The sequence below is a fragment of the Astyanax mexicanus genome, chromosome 8 (assembly GCF_023375975.1).
Source record: "Astyanax mexicanus isolate ESR-SI-001 chromosome 8, AstMex3_surface, whole genome shotgun sequence".
NCBI lineage: Eukaryota > Metazoa > Chordata > Actinopteri > Characiformes > Acestrorhamphidae > Astyanax > Astyanax mexicanus.
Window position 1 is genome coordinate 55109032 of NC_064415.1, and position 19704 is coordinate 55128735.

At 37.8% G+C, this 19704-nt stretch overlaps 2 protein-coding genes across 4 annotated transcripts; one reads left to right on the forward strand and one right to left on the reverse strand.

Moving 5' to 3' along the window:
* Positions 1 to 729: 729 nt before the first annotated feature.
* Positions 730 to 10270, forward strand: vcam1a (vascular cell adhesion molecule 1a). Of its 2 annotated transcripts, XM_022677861.2 has the most exons (9): positions 730 to 859; positions 1578 to 1847; positions 2015 to 2296; positions 3573 to 3824; positions 4489 to 4746; positions 5360 to 5620; positions 6364 to 6621; positions 7247 to 7507; positions 8270 to 10270. In XM_022677861.2, the coding sequence occupies exons 1-9, from the start codon at positions 775 to 777 to the stop codon at positions 8419 to 8421; spliced, it is 2079 nt and encodes a 692-aa protein (XP_022533582.2). In that variant the 5' UTR covers positions 730 to 774; the 3' UTR covers positions 8422 to 10270. The 2 variants fall into 2 exon arrangements, with proteins under 2 accessions (XP_022533582.2, XP_022533583.2); XM_022677862.2 differs by lacking the exon at positions 4489 to 4746.
* Positions 10271 to 13129: 2859 nt separating this feature from the next.
* extl2 (exostosin-like glycosyltransferase 2) lies at positions 13130 to 19264 on the reverse strand. Of its 2 annotated transcripts, XM_049482930.1 has the most exons (7): positions 19171 to 19264; positions 17670 to 18097; positions 16712 to 16782; positions 16366 to 16407; positions 15709 to 15824; positions 14615 to 15007; positions 13130 to 14517 (listed from the first exon to the last, which is right to left on the reverse strand). In XM_049482930.1, exons 1-6 carry the CDS (start codon positions 19173 to 19175, stop codon positions 14623 to 14625), a joined length of 1047 nt encoding a protein of 348 aa, XP_049338887.1. In that variant the 5' UTR covers positions 19176 to 19264; the 3' UTR covers positions 13130 to 14517; positions 14615 to 14622. The 2 variants fall into 2 exon arrangements, with proteins under 2 accessions (XP_049338887.1, XP_007250753.3); XM_007250691.3 differs by lacking the exon at positions 16366 to 16407.
* Positions 19265 to 19704: the final 440 nt, after the last annotated feature.

The window sequence follows — 19704 nt, forward strand, 5'->3', positions numbered from 1 at the left end:
ATTTAACCCCAGCAATTGTAAACAAACAAAAAAAAAGATTATATAATAATTCAATTGTTATCCATGTTTGTGTCACATGCTGTATTTGCTTTTGTTGACTACTTAAATAGCCTTAAAATACATACGGAATACATGTAATGCGGCTATGGAGACATATGCAAATCACCATAAAATCTCATTGATTTAAATTGACCTAAAAATGGAAAAATGAGTGTAGGAAAAAATATATTTCTAGTGAGAACCCCTGTTGCGTGAAATATCAGTGATTCTTGCACTAACACAGTTATAAATATGTTATAATATATTATGTTATAAAATTGCATGTCATAGTGATCTTTACATCATCCAACACAACTGTGTGTAAAATTCTGATATGTTTTATATGAATAAAAATATATTAACTGCATATTTAAAGGCGTTACACAATGAATGGGGTCAAGTTAACTGCAACAAAATAGGAGCGTAAAAGCAGCTTTCGTTTTTAAACAATGGCTTTGGTGATGCAAATGCTAAAAGTAAAACTACCAAAGTGAAAGGAATGAAAACAGTTCCTTCCTTATGTGTGTTTTGGCAGTGACTGAGGCTTGGCATGTGTGTGTAGTGGCAGGGGGGGGGGGGTGTCCAGAGTTGGGATGTGTCCTCCGAGCTTTGATATCTTGATCGGAACGCCACCAGTTCCTGTCCTCCCAAATTTATAAACTCTGACAAGAGTGAAACTCAGTGCAAAAACATCCATCTACATCCTCATCTACAGGAGCCGCACGGTCCCGCACTATGATTCCACTGCTGAGTCAAATAAAGAGTGGAGGAAAACCGCTTATCTGGATGTTATTAATGACATCACTGAGTTTAAAGACAGGTGAGCATCTTTATTTATTATTTTTTTAGCGAGAAACATGAATATATGGGTGAATTTCTGAATCAGGAGCCCTTTAAAGTCCTACTTTACTTGAAAGATTTTTAATTAATGGAAACTGGAAATATTAAAAAATATATATTTTATTAGAACTAAATGTCTGTGCATTATGATGTAAATTAATTATATTATTTTTTTGTATCTAGTTAGTTTTTAGTGGTTGACAGTAAATATACAGTATTTGCATGTCTCCACTTATCACCATTACACTCTTAATAAAAATCCAGCACATCAGAATCAATTCAATTAATACCAAATTTAACTGAATATGTAACTTTTTCTAAAAAAAGATGCATTTTACATACAATTGTAATTTCACCACACATCACACCATTTCGTTTACCCCATATAAAATTAATAATCAGTCCCTGTAACTTTAACATTGAGTAAATGACACTTGAAGGACAGATTGCAAATAATAACAAGTGTCAATTATTTACAGAAAATAAATGCAAAGAAATCAAGTTCATATTCATTTATAAACAACAATACTAATGTATAGTATGAGTTCAGAAATCAATATTTGGTAAAATAACCCTGATTTTTAATCATGGCTTTCACGCATCTTGGCATTCTCTCCTCCAGCAGTCTTACACACTGCTTTTGGGTGACCATCCATTCCAGATTTATTGATGCTAATAAAACACTCTTCTATTCACAGGTGCTGTAAAAGTGCAGATACATCCTCGTTCTGTGGTGAAACATGTGAACGAGAGTCTGGAGCTTGTATGCACAGCATTAGACTGTCAAGATGAACCCAAATACACATGGAGGGGGATACTGGACACCATCATCGGCGGGAAAATGGAGTCAGGCCAGAAGAGCTCACGCAGGGTTTACAACCAATTAACCATTGAAGACGAGAAGACAATCCTATGCAAGGTGAACTGTGGGGGACACGGGCAGGCCACGGCAAACGTAAAAGTGTACTGTAAGTATAGACAATGCATCTCATGTGTTGCCATTTTGAAAACAAATCCTGTAAAAAAGCTTTTAGTTTTTATAATTTTCTGTTTCTAGGAAATTAATAGTACCATGTCAATTAGCAGAAATACTTAAATCACCAATCTATCATTAACAGAGTTTCTCTTTTCACAGCATTCCCGAGTGACCCCGTGCTATCCCGCCTGAACCACTCAGCTCTTATGTGCAGAGTCAGCAGTTTGTACCCCGTAAATATGTTTACGTTGGAGTGGCTGCGTGGAGAAAAAGTCATTTCAAACTGGGAAGATCCTGGCAACTACGAAAAGAGATTACAGGACATCCGGTCTCTGTACACCCCGAGCGAGGAGGACCTGGGGAAGAACATCACCTGTAGAGTCACCCTGAGTCTCGACGGGGTACCAGAGGATCGTAAGGTCCGCTCAGTCACAGCGCAGTGTGAGTGTTACTCAGCCAATATAAACTATTTACCTCAGAGTAAAATTACACTGTTCTCATTTTCAGTGACAGGTTAGTCTAGGACTGTTTTAGTTTGCTTAAAAAAAATTAAAATGCCTTTTCCTGTATACGGGCTACAGGTGTAGGGGATACAAAACCCTTTTTTTCTGCAGTAAATTAACTTATTTTTCATTCTGAAAATTTGAGTCTGTTTTCTCTCTACTCCACTTAATAATTCAAGATCAGTAACAGGAATCAACCCAAATTCTGCATAGATGTAAAATGTAAAAAATGATGTAAAAAATAGATGTAAAAACTAGACAAACATTAATGAAACTAAAGGTTTGGATGATATGAACTGTTTGATTTGTATTCAGGAAAATACAGATTTTAAAATGAAGTTCGGGAAAGAAACAATTTTATGATTTTATTTATTATTTTTGGAAATTTGAAGATTTAATTAAATATATTTTTTTATATTTTCTATTACAATTACAATGATGTATTTCAGTAATGTTCCTTATCAAACATGAAAGCTTTTTATGTAATGCTTGAATAGAAATCCTTAAGATGTATTCGTGTAACGTCAGGCAGAAAATTGACAAAAATCTTGGTCTGTTAGTAAGATAAGGTTAGATAAGATAAGATAAGACAAGATAATCCTTTATTAATCCCGCAATGCACTAGATTGGAATGTGGTGCAACATATATATTTCACACTTCTACTCAGGGATAGAACTCTTGCATCCGGACTGCAATTGAAAAAAAAAACAGGAGGACCAGTGAGTTTTTAGGCTTTCTCGGTCACGTGACATCGCTGTGTTCAGTAGCTCCTCCATGTCCACTCGCTGTTGTGTTGTTTACGTGGATCTCCATGGAAACGCGTGCTGAATGTGTAGTTTTGGTGTGTGGCAGTGGACAAATAGCTATTTTAATAAACGCGTGGAGATGAAACTCAAATTACCAGAGGACCACAGAGATCAGCAAAAAACATATCTACTGTCAGTCTGTAATTTTCTCAGAGGACGTCTGAGAAAAACATGGTCATGCTGGATGGGAATAAAATCACAGAGGACCCCTATAAAAGATAAAACTACCCCAGAACCCCCTGAGAAACTAATTCCATCCGGAAAGCTGACACACTTAAAATGTGTTTCAGGCCTGCAGTGCATGAATGGATGTATATTAACAATTATCATCCTGTCCATACTGTCTATTTGAGGTTTTAAAACATCACAAAACATCTTGAATCATTGGTGTATTTGTTCCTTTGCAGATGGTCCGGCATTCCTGACCACCTCCAGTAACACTACTGTGAAGATCGGAGAACGTCTGGAGCTGAAATGTGATGCTGATGGGAAGTCCAGCATTACATGGAGGAAGTTAGAGAAGAGTGAGGCAATCCCAATAACCACAAACAGAGTGCATGTGATTGAAAAAGCTACCTCGGCTCATGCAGGCGTGTATGAGTGTGAGGCAAGCGCTGAACTGGCCAGCCGGAGGTCCAGAGTCAGTGTAACTGTTAAAGGTAAGGAGTAACCAGACTTCTCAGAACATTTAAGACTTCCTTTTTGTGCCAGATTAATATACTATGCATCTAGTGCAGCAAAAGTTGATGTATTTTAGTATTTTAATTAAAAATTTGAAACTCATATATTATATAGATGTATTAAACAAAGAGGGGTCTATTTTAACCGTTTATTTATTTTATTGTTGATTGTATGATTATGGCTTACAGCCAATGAAAACCCAAAAATCAGTGTCTCAGAAAATTAGAATATTATATAAGACCAATTGGTACTTTTGGCAGTGTGCCAAGTCCTGCTGGAAAACGAAATTTGCATCTCCGTAAAAGTTGTCTGTAGAGGGAAGCTTGGACTGTGTGTCTCTCCACTCTTCCTCCAGACTCTGCTCCTTTGATTTCCTTTAAATGAAATGTAAAATTTACTGATGATCAGTGATGGTTTGTTTGGAGAGACATGTCTGTCATCTGCTGGTGTTGATCCACTGTGTTTTATTATCAAGTCTAAAATCAGTGCAGTTTTGTTTTCCCACAAAATCTTACAGCATTTCATATCTTACAGCTTCCCTCTGCTAATGGCTAACACCATACACTGTTTTACGTGTTACTTTGGCAAATATCTGTATTGAATTTGATTAAATCATTTTTCTCTTATCTCTCTGTCTTGCAGGTCCTCCGAACGCCCCCTTTATCAGACTAAACCAGACAGGAAACCCAAAAGCAGGAGATAATGTTACCATAATCTGTGATTCAGACTCTCCTCTAAGACTAAGCATTTCTGGGGCTTCTCTGAATCAGGTGGAGAAGCACGGTTCTTCTGTATCTGTAAACCTTCCCTCAATACAGCTCAGAGATTCTGGACTTTACCACTGTGAGGCTCGAAATGCGTTAGGCAGTAAGAGGAGCAGTGTGAACGTCACAGTACGAGGTACGCCATGCTGCTTTCACATCATTTTACACATCATTCTTGGGTCATGGGTCTTGGGTTCAAGTCCCTATCTGAGTGAAGTTTTCTAGTTTCTATGTTCTCGGTTCCCGGTTTGAACATGGGTTTCCTTTCAGAACACCAGTTTCTTTCCACAGACCAAAAACATGTTGATTACTTTAAATGTTGCTGCTTTTAAGAAAACGCCTTTCCCAGATACTTCCATTCATTTTTTTAACAAGACAATGTAAAACCAAATGCTGCACACATTACTAAAGCATAGTTTAATGCATACCCTAAAACTATGTGTGTATGTGTAAATGTGTATATGCATATATGCCAGAATATGGATTGGCGCACCATTCTAGGTTAATAGGGGAGTAGTAAAATATTAATATCATATATCTCAATATTTTGTTTTGTAATACTTTGTTACTTTTCAAAAACAGTCATAATTTCATATAATCTGTGTACATGTAAAGATTGGTGTCAGACAGTGGATGGATAGATGGATGGATGGATGGATGGATAGATGGATGGATACATTATTAAGAGGGAAATTCTGCCAATTGAGAACTACACCACTTTTACATTATGACTTCTTGTTCCTTTGCAGCTCCACCCATGAACTCCACAGTGTTGGTGTATCCATCCACACAAGTGATGGAAGCTCAGAACATAACGATCCACTGCAGCACTGTGAGTTTTCCTCCAGCCAGCATTACTCTGAGCAGAGAAGGAAATGAACCAGGGTCTCCGTCTCCAAATGGCATCTTCCACCTGTTCAACATAACATCTGAAGATACAGGAACTTACATGGTCAACTTTACTAATGAACTTGGATATGAAACTCTGACCATTGAAATCATGGTTAAAGGTAAGTACAGAGTTGTTATGCTGCTATTAGTTTTAATGTTCTAAACTGTAAATTCGTACACTATACACAGACAATGTCCTACCTAGCAACACTGATGCTAGCTAGATAGCTAGGTAGGGTGCATTGTTGTGGTTCGAGACATTGAGATTTAGATTAGTCCATTAGACAGAGTATGATTGACTGCACCATTTAAGGTAATTTAAATATAGGTTGAGGATGTAAAGCTGATGATTGGGAAATTATAACAGTTCCTTGTTTTATGGCTATAATGGCTAAAGGGCACAGTCTGATTATGTTGTTTTATAACAGCAAAAACACAGGAAACATAAAAGAATGGGGCTGTAAAAATGGAAAAATGACATTTACACACACAGCTCTGAAAACAAAATAAGAAACCACTTAAAAACTAAAACAGACAACAAACCAAGCTGAAGGAGTGGCATAAAGTTATCCAAAAGCATTGTGTAAGACTGGTGGAGGAGAACATGATGCCAAGATCAATATTGGCAATCAAAACTGTGATGAAAAACCAGGGTTATTCCACCAAATATTGATTTCTGAACTCTTAAAACTTTATTAATATGAACTTGTTTTCTTTGCGTTATTCGAGGTCTGAAAGCTCTGCATCAGTGATGGTTTGGAGAGTGTTACGTGTTTTACGTGTTACTTTGGCAAAGATCTGTATTCAATCATCTGTTTTTCATTTGATTAAATCATTTTTCTCTTATCTCTCTGTCTTGCAGGTCCTCCGAACGCCCCCTTTATCAGACTAAGCCAGAGAGGAAACCCAAAAGCAGGAGATAATGTTACCATAATCTGTGATTCAGACTCTCCTCTAAGACTAAACATTTCTGGGGCTTCTCTGAATCAGGTGGAGAAGCACGGTTCTTCTGTATCTGTAAACCTTCCCTCAATACAGCTCAGAGATTCTGGACTTTACCACTGTGAGGCTCGAAATGCGTTCGGCAGTAAGAGGAGCAGTGTGAACGTCACAGTACGAGGTACGCCATGCTGCTTTCACATCATTTTACACATCATTCTTGGGTCATGGGTCTTGGGTTCAAGTCCCTATCTGAGTGAAGTTTTCTAGTTTCTATGTTCTCGGTTCCCGGTTTGAACATGGGTTTCCTTTCAGAACACCAGTTTCTTTCCACAGACCAAAAACATGTTGATTACTTTAAATGTTGCTGCTTTTAAGAAAACGCCTTTCCCAGATACTTCCATTCATTTTTTTAACAAGACAATGTAAAACCAAATGCTGCACACATTACTAAAGCATGGTTTAATGCATACCCTAAAACTATGTGTGTATGTGTGAATGTGTATATGCATATATGCCAGAATATGGATTGGCGCACCATTCTAGGTTAATAGAGGAGTCGTAAAATATTAATATCATATATCTCAATATTTTGTTTTGTAATACTTTGTTACTTTTCAAAAACAGTCATGGTTTCAAATAATCTGTGTACATGTAAAGATTGGTGTCAGACAGTGGATGGATAGATGGATGGATGGATGGATGGATGGATGGATGGATAGATGGATGGATACATTATTAAGAGGGAAATTCTGCCAATTGAGAACTACACCACTTTTACATTATGACTTCTTGTTCCTTTGCAGCTCCACCCATGAACTCCACAGTGTTGGTGTACCCATCCACACAAGTGATGGAAGCTCAGAACATAACGATCCACTGCAGCACTGTGAGTTTTCCTCCAGCCAGCATTACTCTGAGCAGAGAAGGAAATGAACCAGGGTCTCCGTCTCCAAATGGCATCTTCCACCTGTTCAACATAACATCTGAAGATACAGGAACTTACATGGTCAACTTTACTAATGAACTTGGATATGAAACTCTGACCATTGAAATCATGGTTAAAGGTAAGTTAAGAGATTTTATGCTGCTAAAGGGAGTAGTCTGATTATGTTGTTTTATAACAGCAGGAAAAATAAGAGACCACTTAAAAATGATGAGTTTCTTTGTTTTTTCCAAATTGAAAACCTCTGAAATATAATCTAGAGGAAGATGGATGATCACAAACCATCAAACCACCAAACTGAACTGCTTGAATTTTTACACCAGGAGTGAGGCAGCATAAAGTTATCCAAAAGCAGTGTGTAAGACTGGTGGAGGAGAACATGATGCCAAGATGCATAAAAAACTGTGATTAAAAAACAGGGTTATTCCACCTTAAACTCTTAAACCTTTATGAATATGAACTTGTTTTCTTTGCATTATTTGAGGTCTGAAAGCTCTGCATCTTTTTTTTTGTCATTTCAGCCATTTCTCATTTTCTGCAAATAAATGCTCTAAATGTTTATTTAGATGCAATATTTTTATTAGGAATTTAGGAGGAATGTTGTCTGTAGTTTTTAAAATAAAACAACAATGTTCATTTTACTCCAACATAAACCTATAAATAGCAAAATCAGAGAACCCTCAGCTTTCTCCTCAAACTGTGTATTATATACTTATCTAGCTTAAAAGCTGCAGTAGAATTACAATTATACACTTAAAGTTCATGCTATAACGTGTTATAGTACTATCACTTAAATATAAATACAAATCTGGCCTTTATTTTACCAATAAAATCTTTAAATTAGTTAATATGTTCACTGAAACAGTTGATTTCTTCTCTTTAGGGCAGCAGTCCATCCTGACGAAAACCCTCATACCTTCTGTGAGCTCCGTATCCCTGCTGACTGCTGCTGCTCTGCTGATGCGTCGCCTGATAAGATCCAAAAAGAAAGACTCCTTTGGTCCGTCCCTGGATGATGCCTTAGAGGTATTATAATCTCGAGAGTGAGAGAGAGAATAACTTAATAATGAAAGCAATAAAGAGCATATTAACAGTAAAGAACCCTTATACAGGCTTCCCAAGTCTCCTGGAAGTTGCGGGAGTCTACCGCTTATAAATAACGGCTCCCTGACGCCCGCAAGTCAGATAAAATCGCCCAGAATCTTGAACGAATGGTTCAAGAGTAAGCACAAATTTGCACGCAGGCAACACAGATGTTTTTTCCAAAGTGTGTGTGGAAGAAAGAGCCGTTGTGGGGCTCAATATCACACATTGAGCCTAAATTGCTTTGGCCAAACTCTGGCTTAAGTCTAAGCCCGATTCTGGCCAAAATACCTGGCTTACATCTGGGCTCAGTGCCGCATGGAGCGCTAACACCCCGGTTGCTGAGTATAATATGGGAATCGGAAACTCACCACAGAGATCAAACCACATTCTGCCCAATATGCCTATATGGTTCTGATTCTGATAGCACAGTTGAACCTGAGAGGGTGCTGCAGAGGCAAGAATTACCACAATAAAAGCATCTTTTTTTTTTTAATATATTTTCCCCAATTTACATGGCCACTCATTAGGACTTCTATCACTAGTTACGCCACAATACCAGAAGGGTGAAGACTAGCACACACCTCCTCCAACACATGTGAAGTCAGACTCCACCTCTTTAGCATCACAGCGCTAATGCTCGGAGAACAGCGCAGCGACTCGGTTCTGATACATCAGCTCACAGATGCAGCCTTGTGCTGATCCACATCACCCTAGGAGTGATAAGGGGAAAGAGCAACATCTACTGTACCCACCCAGAGAGAGCAAGGCCAATTGTGCTCTCTCAGGACTTCGGTAGCCAATGGCAAGCTACATAAACAGGATTCGGTATGTTTCTTGACTTCAAAAGAACACCTTTCAGCTATTAATGGAACAAAAATAGGATTTAGGATTAAGTGACTCTTTAAAGAAAGGTTGGAAAAAAATCATATAAAGCCTACAGAACTTTTCGAACCATAAAGTTATTCAAACATTATAAAGAGAAAGATGATTCTCTAAATATTTATAACCAAAAACTCTTTTGTATTCTTTGATTTTGGAGTCTTTTTCTATTTTTCCTGTTTTGTTTGTTGTGTGTTGTGTAGTCATGTACAATACATGTCTGTATTCTTGCGGTTGTGCATAACTTCTGTCTGGCCTCTTATTTTTTTGCTGATTTGTACTCTTTGGCATAATTTGAATCCTGATAGTTGTTCTTTACATTGTATCATCATTTTCATGATCAATGGACCAATAGAAATGCTCCATTGAATTTAAAAAAAAAAAAAAACTTGGAATATTATATACTGTATTATATTGACTTAGCTAAGTTATCGGTTCAGAACATTCATTTATCATCAAATGGACATAAACAGCACCCCAGGTGCCAGAATCACCTGTTTTCTCCTTTCAGATATGTTGTGAAAGGTACTGTACCCAAACTGTTAAAAACAGGCAAACTGCAAAAAACACCCATCAGATGCAAAAAAAATCTGCTGTAGATTTCCAGGTTTTTACATTTGGATCTGATACACAATTTAGAAAATAGCACCTTTTGTCTGAACCCATATTTCTTGTGAGCAAAAGTATAAGAACGTGAATAAGAATCTGACTGGAAGGTGTGTTATGTTGCCCAGATGTGACTAAGAAATACCTGGACAGTGTTTTATGGGCTGATTAGACCATTTTTAACCTCTTTAACCTTCACCAATGTGATGAAAAGGTTTGTGTTTGGAGAAAGAAAAGATCTGCTTACGATGACAAATTTACAATCTCATGCAAGCTCACCATAGTCTCTACAATAAACCATTTCACAAAAACCCCCTCCCACTCTGAACGACTCATTATTTACACCACCACACCTCAGCACAGTGTTTTTACCAGTGTGGGCTCTTATTCTATGTCGGTGATAAGAAATGAAAAAGATGTCTGGCCAATAATGGCGATAAACGGTGATAAGCTGTTCAGTTTCAGTTTTAATCTGAGTTTCTACCCGGGTGGGATACAGTGGGGAAATCCTGGCATTGTGAGAAATCTCTAATCTGGTGTATAACCCTGTACACAGAGGCAGCTGTGCCCCACAGACTAATAAACAAATGTGTTTTTTTTTTTTTTTGTTGGTTTTTTTTTACCAACCACTAATGCATTACTACTACTATTACTACTACTACTAATGCAAGTAACGTACATCACCTGGATTTAACTCAAGTAAATGATGTGGGGTTGGTTGGTTGATGCTGCAGTTGGTCTGCAGGTTTAGGTTCAGCAACAGTATGTGCTGAAAGAATGAGGTCAGCTGACTTCCTGAATATACTGAATATTATAGACCAGGTTATTCCTGGATCAATTGATCCATTTTTTCTTCCCTGATGAACACGGACATATTCCAAGATGACAATACTATGCCAGGATTAATGGGGCTGGAATGGAATTGTGAACGCGTTCAGGGTTCAGGGAGCATGAGATCATCATTTATCATTTTCACACATGGATTGAGAGAGAGTTCACCACAGAGTCCAGATCTTAACCTCATTGAGAATCTTTGGGATGTGCTGGATGGAGAAGAGCTGCTTTGTGCAGTGGTCAGACTCTACCATCATCAATGCTGCTGCAAGGTCTTGGTGAAAAATGCATAAATAATGCAACCCTGGATTGAAATAAATCTTGTGACATTGCAAAAGCTTTTAATCAGCTTAATAAAAGCTAAAGGTGATTTTTGTTGGTGGCGAGCTGAATTTAGTTCTTTTGTAGCTTCTTGTTCATTTCATGCAGCAACTTCAAGTGACAGAATGTTAGTAGCTAGCTACTGAGACACACTGCTAGCTATTTTTAATGGTTGTTATGTAGAAAATGGCCATTATGCATTACATGTTAAACTACATTAAACACATTCTAGGCATGAAATGACAGAATGGCCAGGTAGAGCTAAGTTGTAATGACTCAAACTTGGAGGGAGAACGCAAATGCAAGGAAGTTTAGTAGCAACAAAGCTAAGACTAGAAAGCTAACAACTAAAGAAACAATAAAGAAACAAATGTCTTATATACTAAGACTAGAAATCAAATTAACACTAACAAAAACAGAAGTAAATCAAACTGACTAAAGATTAAGAATCAATACTAAATCAGCTAAAACAAAGGGTCAAACCACGCATGTAAACAGGAAAACAAGGAACACATGGGGAAGATAACAAGGAGACTGGGAAACAGGGCGGGGCTAGGGGCGGACACAGAGGAGGAGACAAGATAGCAAAACAGCAGAGCCATGGAGAGAAGAAGAAAAGAAGAGAAACATGGGTGAAACTAAGGTGTAACTTTAATTGGTAGGCACATTGAAACTTTTGTGTTCAATATAATTATTAAATATTAGTAAAAAAAAAATGTTGGCCTTACAAATTTGGCCAGTAAAACACTATTGTGTCATTGATATTATATAAGATTAGAGAAAAATTGAATACTTATTCTATATATATATATATATATAAAACTATGAATTTATTTTCGGATCTATCATAACTCCACTCTCCAGTGGCGCCAGAGACTGTAACAAAGATGGACGCCGTGTCTCCGTTCCCAGGGAGAAAGACTGTGGAGAGACAGCCTACTCATTTAAATAACCCCGCCCCTGAGAGCTGCCTCGAGGTCACAGGCTGCAGAGTGGTGCGCCCATAACCAGCCCTTTTACAATAACCACACCTTTTTTGAATAGAGCTGAATAACATTTTAAAAAATGAATTATGTGGGGATATAAACATTTGACAATATAAGCAGAGATTACACTAGCTGTTGCATTTACAGTAAATAATGGAGGTAGAATTACAGTATATTGGAAAATAAACATGATTGGAAGTTGTTCTATTTTGCCATTGAAACCTACAGTATGGGGATGGGTGGGGTTACACAGCTTTCTGAAACCGAACAGCAGGGGGCGCCCGACCTGTTGTGGTTTCACTTTTGAGAGACGATGCTCTGTCCAGCTATATACAGTCTATTAGTGGCGCCAAAAGCATGATGAGTTTTGGCTCCTCTCAGTGTTTCTTCTTCTTGGAGTAAAGGATTCTTAATGACTCCGTGTCCCTCATTAGAGCTCATTAGAACTGGGAAGGAAACAACACTAAGCAAAGAACAGTCCTGAAGTTGTGAGTAAAGATCTGTATCTTTATACACTCTGAAACAACCATATAAAGATCATCAACAGCGTTCAAACACAATGAATCTTGGCTGTTTGGTCTGAATGTGTGGAAAACCCCCTCTCTTTAGTTTTAAGCTGAAAACAATGCAGCACTACACCCGGGAGTAACACTAAAAACTGTGCCAGAAACTGAGCTTGAAGCTTTGATCCTTTATTATCTTCAGTCTGACCAAAGATTACTGAGCTAAAGAACATTATTTTATGATTCTCAAGTGGCACTTTTTTCTAACATAAAAAAAAAATAACTTGATAAATTGGGGGTCATTTGAGCGCAAGTTTTTAAGAAAAGTACTTTTTTGCAAAGCATTACATTTCCTTTATTTGCACTTTTTAATTAATTAATTAATTTGTTTTCAGTGGTATTGAAATTCACATAAAGGACTGATGTACCCTGAGGTCAGAACCTGAATGCTGACGATTCAGCTCCACCTAGTGGACTCATATTAACTTAAGACTACAGCCTGAATACAATGAATAGAAATCAATGGGATGGCTTTGATATTCCAATGGTTTATTGTAAAATATATGAAATAAAGTCATATATAAAAACAAAGCCTTACTTCCATGTCCCTGCCACACAATTCAGTCTCAAAAAGTTTTCAAAGTAACATCAGTTAAAATAGAAAACCTTGGCTGCAATAAGCAATAGTATGTTTGGAGAATAACAAAGGTCCAAAATTGAATGAAAATAACGCCTCTCAAACTGTTAAGCATGGGGGTGGGTGGATCATGCTTTGGACTTGTGTTACAGCAGGTGAAACAATTCACTGACAGATAGAAGAATGAATATAAGATTTTAACAAATAAAATAAATACAAAAAAAAGTCCGCACAATGTTAATATTTTGATCGCAGATTGACTATTTCATTAGCGCCACCACGTGGAGTAATGATGCAGTAACTTTAGTAAAACGGGGTGTCAGTAATGATGGATGTAGATATATTTTAATATTAAGTAAATCATTTCGATTTTTTTTCCTTTTCAGTAACACAGATGAAGTATTATATAATAACATATATTATAGTGATGATATCGTTCGTTTCAGAAGATAGCCTGTGATTCACACCCCTACTGTGATCCTAAACTACATGTTACAGAAAAATAAAAGCTAAATAAAATAAATATCTACAAACAACAGAACAAAGTTATTTTGGAAAAAAGTTACTTTTTTCACAGCACCCTGCAATGTAACCTTCCACCAATATTGTATTTTAGGCATTTTTATTGGTAATATAGGTAATATCATTAAATGTAATTTCACCACCACTATAAATCATTTAATCATGCTGGAATTTAAAGTCAGTGGACCTCCACTTTAATAAAAATGGGAAAGTAGACTGGAATTAAAATAGGAGACACTAATTCATTAAAATATTCTTTGATAAACTCCAAGACTGATCTTTCACATGAGATCTAGACATGTGTAAGGAGTGTTCATAATGTAATTTAAAGGTTAAAAAATAATAATAATAATAATAATAATAATAATTAAAAAAGAATAAAAAATGTCAGATGGTGCCGAGTGGTCCAGCGGTCTAAAGCGCTGCCACTATGAGCAGGAGGTCGCAGGTTCGAACCACAGCTCACACAGCTTTACCATCAAGCTGCCGGCGCTTAGAGGGAGCAAAATTGGCCCTGCTCCCTCTGGGTGGGTACAGTAGATGGCGCTCTCTCCTCACATCACTCCTAGGGTGATGTCCACAGCACAGGGCGTCTGTGAGCTGATGTATCAGAACCGAGTCGCTGCGATTTCCTCCAAGCGCGCTGTGCTGGCTGCTCGGTAATGCTACATCAGCAGCAGCATGAAAAGAAGCGGTGGCTGACTTCACATGTATTGGAGGAGTCCTAATGAGTGGGTTGGGTAATTGGCCGTGTAAACTGAGGAGAAAATGGGAAAAATTTGAAATAAAATTATTTAAAAAATTTAAAATAAATGTCAGATGACTCCCAGTAATAAGAGTAATAAGCCTTATACCCGGGCCGTCAGCTCCTGCTCTTGTGGTTGGCGTAGCTGGGGAATCCGAACTGTGAGATCATGATGTTGGAGTAGCGGAGAGGCATGTGCCCGTAGATCTGTGCCAGTCTGTTCAGGCAGTACGAGCGCTGGAGGAGGTGGTGTGATCGGTGCCACATGCCCACGTACCCGCTGCCGGCCTCCTTCTCCAGGTTCCTCATGTCCACAGGCTTCACAAACACCCCCGACGGCCGGCCGGACCCCGCCAGCTCCCGCGCCACCACGAAGTTCATGCTGATATCATCACAGTTCTGAGTCTCGTCCAGCAGGGCGTGCACCTCGGCCGGCTGCTTCCGGAACAGCTCCAAGAAGCGCCGGTGGAAGAAGGCGGCGCCCACCAGCACCATGGAGTACCTGCAGGAGAAAACAGACACAAAACACAATTAACATTTCTCACACTTATCACTGTGTCTTATAATCTCCATCAGGGACAATAGCGTACATAAAAAATAAGAGACCACTTAATAATGATGGTTTCTTTGATTTTATCAAATTAAAAAAAAACTAAACTGCTTGATTTTTTTGCCCCAGGAGTAAAGCAGCATAAAGTTATCCAAAAGCAGTGTGTAAGACTGGTGGAGAAGAACATTCCAAGATGCATGAAAACTGTGATTAAAAATCAGGGCTAGTCCACCAAACTTTTTATAAATATGAACTTGTTTTCTTTGCATTATTTGTGGTCTGAAAGCTCTGCATCTTTTTTGTTATTTCAGCCATTTCTCATTTTCTGCAAATAAATGCTATAAATGACAATATTTTATTTGGAATTTGGGAGAAATGTTGTCTGCAGTTTATAAAGTATAAAAACAATGCTAATTTTACTTTAACATATATCTGTAAATAGCAAAATCAGAGAAACCAATTCAGAAACTGAAGTGGTTTAAATATATTTATATATATAATATATTTATTTATTCGCATACCAATTTCTTTTTATATAATAATATGTGCTTATCATGAAAACTCATCACTATGTGGTAGAGATAAATAATAAAACACACAGCACTACATCCAACCCAACAAGACTAATAATACTCTTTTTATATATCCTCTACCTGTCTCCACTTCCCACATCCGCATCCTGCAGTTCAAAGCTGCCATAGCTGAACACTCCGGAGGCAGTGGTCACATGTTTCCTGGGCACGAAGCCCACGATCTGGTCAGAGAATTGCTGCAGCCGCAGATGTAGAGGACAGTGGTGAGGATTTGTGAGTAAGAGAAAGAAAGAGAGAGAGAGAAATTATATTAGAACAAATGTAGAGATAAAAAGTACACCTTTTTACCCCTGCTACTCTGGATATGAGAGAGAGAGAGAGAGAGAGAGAGAGAGACAGAGTGAGAGAGAAAGAGAGAGACAGAGTGAGAGAGAGAGAGACAGAGTGAGAGAGAGAGAGAGACAGAGAGAGAGTGAGAGAGGGAGAGAGTGAGAGAAATTGTATTAGAACAAATGTAGTGATAAAAACTACACCTTTTTACCTCTGCTACTCTCTATATGAGAGAGAGAGAGAAAGAGGGAGAGTGAGAGTAAGAGAGGGAGAGTAAGAGAGGGAGAGAGAGAGAGAGAGAAATTATATTAGAACAAATGTAGAGATAAAAACTACACCTTTTTACCCCTGCTACTCTGGATATGAGAAAGAGAGAGAGAGAGAGAGAGAGAGAAAGAGAGAGAGAGAGACATTATATCAGAACAAATGTAAAGATAAAAACTACACCTTTTTACCCCTGCTACTCTGGATCAGACCAAACTGAAAAGGCTGTAAGTTGAAGCTAAAAGGAAAGTGTAGAAACACCTTAAACCTCTTTCACAAAAAGACTTGTAAATATTTAGATTATGTATCATTCCCACTATAATTTGCACTTAAAATACTTTAATTTTCCCAAAAATGAAAGAACACAGAAGCCAAAAAACATGTCAGACTTGTGGTGTAAATAGTTCCACTATGTTAAAAATTATTATTATCAATTTTACTGTCCAAATAAAATCATACTCTATGTGAAAGGGCCTTTAGTTTGAGGACAAGATACAGTGTCTGTTGTCTCGACAACCATGTGACTTACCTTCCAGACGGAGAACGCAAAGCTGATATCAGGAGCGCTAACCAGGGTGTCGTCATCCAGCATCAACACAGCTTCATCAACAAAGAGATAAACAACAAAGTGAATTAGAGTATCAGAAAGCATGATGAAGAAACTACAATGCATCCAACTACTTTAGGTGCTGACCCAGAGGTGCAAATACACATACACCTCAATGCCTTTTGTCAAAGAAAAATACTGCCAAAAGAAGCTGGTAGATTAGATGGTGTGAGCTAGACGGCTATAAAAATCCTTACAGCAATACTTGTAAATCTAGTAGAATGTCTTCCCTGGACAGAGAGACAGTTACTCCAATAAAATCATGATAAACTCTCTTTCAATACCCTAAATTTTGGATAAAACAATGAATGAACTCGTGTCTTGATACATTAATGGGAGCTTGCACCCAACTAATTAGCATGCTGCTGTTTTTATTACAAATGCTCATTACTAGTTCTTTACTAACCTTCTTAATTTATAATGCAAGTCAATGTGAAATGTTTTTTTTTTTTTTGTATTATTATATACTGTTTTTAAATCCAGAGCTGAGTCAGCGCTTTAGAGTCGGCCGAGCTCTTAAACTCAAGGAAAACAGCAAAAAAACTGTAATCATTCAAATTAATTGGCCTTTTAAAAGGTAAATAAAAGTGTTTTTCTGGAATTAAAAGCATGAATTCAGCTGTAACTGGAAATATCTGTGCAAAACTGTGCCGGACGGAGGTGCACAGCTTTTGATACGTGCTCTCGTACTTCTCAGGCAGCAGCAGCCTGTCACTCACACAGACACAGAGAGAGTGCTGTGTAACTACTTCTCGTGTCAAGAACTAAACTTTGCAACATGATGTGTTTGATTTAATTGCCTTAGGCTCTAGTAAACACCATTTTAAGATCATCTCTTATTGCCAATTTCTCAGAAATCTACAATCCCCAACACACACACCATCAGTCTCAATCTCAGAGAAAGGCTGCAGGCGGTTTCGCATCAGGTTAGTGGTCTGTTCCTTGAAGACCACCTGGACGGGATGAGGCCCTAGCGACTCCCACAGCTTTACAGGAGGAGGCTCAGCCACGTTGTTCCAGACGATGATAACCCGGTGCAGATGAGGAACACCCTGGTAATGGTTCAGCAGCTTCAGGAGAAGGTCTGTGCGGTTAAACGTCTGCATGACCAGAGTGAACGAGTCGTCCCGCGGCAGCCAGACAGGACGAGAGCTGTTTGCACGCCGGCGGAGGATGCCCAGGACTCCATCTTCAGGGGCGGGGAGTAAAGAGGTTAAAGCAGCACCAATGACCAGCAGCAGCAGCAACGGGATGATGATCACGTGCACCCGGCGGGGGCTGAAGAGCCTGCAGCTGCGGAGATGAAGCCTATAGGGATGAGAGGAAAAATGTATCTGTTGTTTCAATGTTAAATATATTTTATATTAAATATGCTTAATATATTATATGTTTAATAACTAAAAAAACTAAAAATGTAGATCAAATATTGTATCTATTTGGACAGAAAAAAATATGTTTATCAAACCTCACCTTAAAAAAACACCATGCCTTGCAAATATATTGCTTTTTAAATATGACCAAGTAACAGGATTGAACACTGGGTAACAGGAATTAACATTGGGTAACTGGAATAAAAACTGTAATTTCTGTCATTTTAACTGTAAAACTTAAAAAAAGGTAAATATTATTACATTAACTAAAATTCACACTAATAAATTATTAAACCAAAGAACTCTACTCACTCCTGTTACTGGCACTCATTCCTGTTACTCTTTATATGAGTAACAGGACTGAGTTTTTAGCCTACAATTAGCAAAAACCTGAAAAATAGCTACATGGCAGATGTGAAAAAAAAAAAACACTGAGCAGATGTGGTAATGTGTTATGGTTTTACGGTAACAGGTATGAGTAAAAAAACAGGGACACAACTTAAATGTGGATTTTAGCTTAAAAATTATAGATATATGTGATAAATTATTATGAAAAAATATATATTTTTAAAGCATAGATGGGATTTGGCGTCACACAACAATGCAAAAATATTATATCTCTGAAGGATTTTAATAGCTATATTTCCTGGTTTATAGTTAGAGAGTGGGGACAGGTAACAAATGCTTTTTTTAACGTTCTAATGAATGTTTTTAATTACATATCTGACTTTTGCAATTAGGCCAAGTAAAACAAAACTATTCTTAATAATAAAATGTATTTTAAAGTTATATTTTGTGCACATTTATTATGTAATTTCCTGTATGCCAGCTCTCTAAAGCAGGAATAATGCTGCAGTATCAGCGCGTTTAATAAACAGCGCTTACTGAAGATCTCTGCTGTTTTTGGTGCGTTAAATACGATAAACAAAGTTTAGATAAACATTCCCGAACATTATTCAGCTTTTAAACCCAGTTCTTCTCACTAACTCGCTGTGTGTGATCTGCTCCTACCTCATTTTAACTCCACAGCCCTGCCATGATCCAGCCACAAGTTTGGGAAGAAGTTTCGGTGCGCATGCGCATTCAGGCGCTGTGGAAGCGCAGAGAGTGACCTCTTGTGGCAGATCGGCAGAAAAACAGCAGCGGGGGAAGCAGGAGATTACAATAAAATAAAACAATTTTATGAAAAACACTTACGTGTCTATAGAACATATATCATCACTTATTATGAACAAATAAAAAAGAGATAAATGAAATGAAATAAATAACACAAGGCTCACACTTGTATTTGATTGGCAAGTATTTCACATCATTTCAGAAATATATATGTATTTTCTCTGCAATAAGCAGGAGTTTAAACGTTCACATTTGCAGCAGCTGTGATTGGCTGAGTAGTGTTAGGGAAGCTGAAAGCGAGCGTTGTGATTGGCTCATTTTGTCAGTAGTCAACATCCTAATAAAAGAGATCACCTGTCCCATTTTTTTCTAGTTACTACTGCTCCTTCTCTTCATTCCTCCTCATCCTCTCCTCCATTCCTCCACTTT

Coding starts and splice junctions, on each gene's coding strand:
- vcam1a (XM_022677861.2), top strand. CDS start 775: ATGATTCCACTGCTGAGTCAAATAAAGAGTGGAGGAAAACCGCTTATC. Junction 5,621..6,363: donor CATTGAAATCATGGTTAAAG/GTAAGTACAGAG, acceptor TCTGTCTTGCAG/GTCCTCCGAACGCCCCCTTT. Junction 6,622..7,246: donor TGTGAACGTCACAGTACGAG/GTACGCCATGCT, acceptor GTTCCTTTGCAG/CTCCACCCATGAACTCCACA.
- extl2 (XM_049482930.1), bottom strand. Junction 15,825..16,365: donor AGAGTAGCAGGGGTAAAAAG/GTGTAGTTTTTA, acceptor CTGCGGCTGCAG/CAATTCTCTGACCAGATCGT. Junction 15,008..15,708: donor GATGTGGGAAGTGGAGACAG/GTAGAGGATATA, acceptor TTTCTCCTGCAG/GTACTCCATGGTGCTGGTGG.